Source organism: Episyrphus balteatus, chromosome 1, assembly GCF_945859705.1.
Source record: "Episyrphus balteatus chromosome 1, idEpiBalt1.1, whole genome shotgun sequence".
NCBI lineage: Eukaryota > Metazoa > Arthropoda > Insecta > Diptera > Syrphidae > Episyrphus > Episyrphus balteatus.
In genome coordinates, this window is record NC_079134.1 from 40,185,592 (window position 1) to 40,190,037 (window position 4,446).

Below are 4,446 nucleotides of genomic sequence, written 5' to 3' on the forward strand. Positions count from 1 at the left end.
TTCTAAATTCTAAAAGTGCCTAATTAATTTTTTTTTGTAAATAAAAGATATACGATTAGAGAGTTCTCCAGATTTTGGACAAGAGCGACAGGCGAGAGGCCCAGTCGCAAAAGATGTTGAGTTTTTTTTTTTTTGCAAAAAAGAGACTCGAGAGAATAAAACAAATAAATTGCGTTATAAATACACTAACCAACATTTTTTTTGGAAAAGAGTATACGTTTCTCGTAAACTGTTGATGGCGCAGTCATAAAAGTTCTTGTTTTTACATCTTATCAGATTCGATTCCGTGTTCAGTATAATTATAGTAACCTTTATATCCCAGAAGTTCTTGACCCATACCATAAGTGATCGGAGTCTTATTTTGATGCTCTTAAGCGCAAGTAAACGCAACGCCTCTTGCGTGGACGAGTTTATCAGAATATTCCAACATTGAATCTACAACTTTCAGAAATTGTAATTACTAATGTGTAATGCAATGTACTGGGACAAAAGCTTACAGGCGCATGGTATGCAATTTCGGCAATTATCAATGTCATCGGAACTAGCAAATAGCAGTGTTTAGCTTTTTTCTTTGTTCGTCGATAAGCTGGTTATTAGCGCTCATTTGTTGGTCTTCATCGATTAATTATTTACGCGTTCTCAACTAACATCTTCCTCTTCACTTTGTGAATACCTGCGAAAAGGTCTTCATCCCACATTGTTTTCGTTCGATATGTCTTTAAAATCTTCCCCCAAGGGTTCAAGTTCTTTGCAAAGTTCTACTTTGGAAATCGACGCAATGGCTTTCAATGATTCATTTGGGATCCCATATTTATTTATTTCAACTAAGTTTTTAGGATCTACATTTTCATCAAACCCTCGTTGCATTTAAATTTTTCGTCGATTTTGACAAGAACATAATTTATGATAACTTTATAGACTGCGCGATTGAATACATAATCGTTTTGGATAAAAAGAAAGCAGTCTCTCCTTGTCTCCAAATAACTCATCCTGTTTTCTGATTTTTTTTGCTGTTGTCCGTAACGGTAATATAGTTTTAACGTCGTCGTCTATGTTTTCAGCTTAAACTGCATTAAAAAAATCTTCGAACGTATCCAATTTTTCCCTTAAAATCCTCTCCAAAGCCTTAATGAGTCCCTTGACTTTCAGGTAATCCATGTTAGGAGTTTGCAAATATTGGCTGACAGAGGTTGATAGGCCAAAAATACTTTTAAAAATATAAGATGTAATCTTTAATAATCGTCTAAAATTTCAAGAAACAGTCTTTTAACGGTCTCGGTCTCGCTAGAAAAGAAACCTTGAGCTCAAACTTTTAGGTTAATGTTACATAACGAGATTTTTCCTTGTTCTTTGCCCACCTCCTCTTTTTCAATGTTTTGTAAACTTATTTGTTTGTCCTCGTCAGCTGTTAACTTCATTGGGGCATGTGTGTCATTGGGAACGGAAAACATCTGTTCATCGGGAGCAAATATTGATACTGAAGGTGTTGGATATGGAGGATCGCATCTGGTTATTGCATTGTGTAAGTATCGCTAGATGTTCATTTATTTTTTCACAGTTGTTACAACTTACTCCGTGATCCAACTATCCCCGCTCTACCCTGCCAGTGTATCTACGTCACTATCCATATATTAGATTATCATTTGGATCACTTGTCAAGTATGTAGATATGTTTAAGATATCTTCCCACAATTCATAAAAAATCAGTTTTAAAGGTCTCAAAACAATATACCTCCTGATAAGATATTTTTGGTACTAGCAAAAAACTGATTTTCTAGATAAGAAATGTTAAGAAATAATTTTTTTGTCAACCATTTGTATTCATTTTAGTTTACTTGCGACTTTTATTACACACGGATTACTGAACGAGTTATTTAATTCATTTAACGTGACACTTCTGTCGACAATTTGGACAAAAATAAAAAAGATGAAGTTAACATTATTCTTAGCGATTTCTCTGTTATTGAATGTGTGGAGGTTTCAAATCGCAGGTAGATAAATCTTAATTTCTTTTGTTGTTGATTCTATCTAAATTATATTTTTTAAGATTGTCGAGTAGCGTCACCAATAACGATTTCTAGCCATTCAAAAAATGTATTTAATTTGAGTTCTGGGCCTGAAAACTCTCCACCCGAAACAAGGCCGTGTCTTCCAATCGGTCCAAGACCTATGCAAATTAATTCGACAAAGGTTACAGACGAAGAGCTTCGTCAGCTAACTGAAATTTTATTTAGCAGAGAAAATTCTCTGCTTCACCAAATTTCTGTCAATTTGCAAGGAAGAACCAGTTCAAACGATACAAATGACGTGGCTCCAGAACCGTAAGTATGATCTGGAAACAATTTACACGCAATTATTGACTCAATTAGATGCTTTTCACTGACAGCCTTTTGAAAGTAAGTGATAGAGTATTTAATGTAACAACCATTGCCAAGTTGCGAGCTCTTTTCGACAACTATCATATGGATACATCGGTGAATGAAAACTTCACCGCCGCTGAACTTCAAGAACAAGACGATTTCTTAGACACTGTGATGGCAACACATATTATGAATCTTACAATGGGATTTCTTCAAAGCAAAGGTGAAAATGAATCTAAGGCTTCAATCCACTTAAAAATACTAAATTGTACGTTTTTTTTCATAGGAATTGTATCATCTAACCCAAGAAGCCAAAAAGACTTTCTCAAAACAATTTGGTTTAAACTTTATGATCGTGGCCAAGGTGCGCTTGGAAGCTCTGGATTTGAACATGTGTTTTTAAATGAAATCGACAAAGGTAGAATTATTGGTCTTCACAATTGGGTCTACTTCAGTCAAGGAGAAAGAGCTGGTCATGTGGATTACAAAGGATATGTAAATGAACTCGACTTGGAAACTGTAAGTTGTTGTTTTTAATAAATAAAACTTGAGTAATAAAAATAATTTTTTTTCTAATTTATAGAAAGCAAAAATCATCGAAGTTCGTTTCACTTACAAAGATCTAAGCAAACCAGTTAGTACACTTTTTGTTGGAACAACTCCTGAATTGGAAATGGCTTTGTATACTATTTGCTTTCAATTTAGACCTGATGAGTTGTGTCGGTTGTCGTTGGGAGGAAAGAATTTTTCCATCCAAGCTGATAGATGGTGGCAGTGTGGTCAGGCTTTGATTGGCACCACTTATCCTAACATTCAAAATCTAAAATTATATTGAAAATAAAAGATGCACGAATTTAACAAGAAAGGAACAATTTCGTTTTTATTTTTTATAATATAGAATCCTTAAAGCCAGTCTATCGCATGTTATGAAATTACAACACTTTTTCAAAAATACGATGCTCACACTGATACTTACTTACTTGGGGTGACCAGCGCCGTAAGGCGGCTACAATCCGCTGTGGATTTGGGCCTCAAACAACAAGCTTCGCCAGCCAGCTCTACCCTTAGCTCGCTGCTTCCAGTTGCGAACGCCAAGTTGCTATGCTCACACTGATATCTATGTTTAATAGATTGCAGAGATTTACTCATTATATTAATATGGAAAAGGACTTTGTACCAAGTGACACAATAAAACTGAAATCTTTGATTTAAATAGACAAAATTATTGTTGCTGTGTTTTTGCTAAATAGTCGACAACAAAAGCAAACATAAAGTGATCTTTGGTGTCCAAGTTACTGAATCGGATATATCGGTTTTTATAGCCAAGTTTCCTAGTTCTTTACTTGTATATTGACAGCGATTACCTCCTTATTAGAGGTAGAATAATCTGTTATTTCACCATTATCCTCATTTTGGGAATCAACGATCGCAATAACCTGATTTGTCAAAAATATTCGGTAAAGGAAAATTTTGTTGAAACAAACCTATCCATTAACTTTGATTTTTTATTTTTTCCGTTTCAGCCTTCCGCTTTTTAAATTGTGATCCAGATGTTTTTTTATCCAATAAACTGTAAAAAAAATTTAAAATATATTATACTCAGTACGTGGAAAATTGAGTGTTAGTAACATATTTCGCTTTTTTTTTATGATTCCTTAATTTACTATTACATTTATATTTCGCACTAAAATTATGAGTACGTCTGTGTCAGGTGTTTGTACCAAAATGTTTGAATTCGATTTTGATTTGCTTATATGATAAATTTGATCTCGCATCGGCTCCTTCTTCACCAGTATTTATTTTCTTCACGTTTCAGAATGTATTGGTTTTAAAATTCACAAAAGAAACACTTGTCATCTTCTGCAAAAATACTTTTATGTTTCCCAAAAAATTGGATAAAGTGAAGCCCCAGAAATTTTATAAGAGATTCTTTGAATTTAGGATTTTTGAGGTCATCTGACAAAAGATCAGAATCTCAGTAAAACAATTCCCAATTAAAATGCCCGAGTTATAGAATGCACACAAAAACAAATCCGGTGTGGTATTTTTATTTGTAAAAAAACCTGGTATTTTCATTCCTAGGTAC

At 34.0% G+C, this 4,446-nt stretch overlaps 1 protein-coding gene across 1 annotated transcript; it reads left to right on the forward strand.

The window, feature by feature from the left end:
- Nucleotides 1-2,169: 2,169 nt before the first annotated feature.
- Nucleotides 2,170-3,210, forward strand: LOC129916720 (endoribonuclease CG2145-like). The gene is made up of 4 exons (XM_055996869.1): nt 2,170-2,321; nt 2,387-2,583; nt 2,647-2,879; nt 2,944-3,210. Exons 1-4 carry the CDS (start codon nt 2,170-2,172, stop codon nt 3,193-3,195), a joined length of 834 nt encoding a protein of 277 aa, XP_055852844.1. The 3' UTR covers nt 3,196-3,210.
- The last annotated feature ends 1,236 nt before the right edge of the window (nt 3,211-4,446 follow it).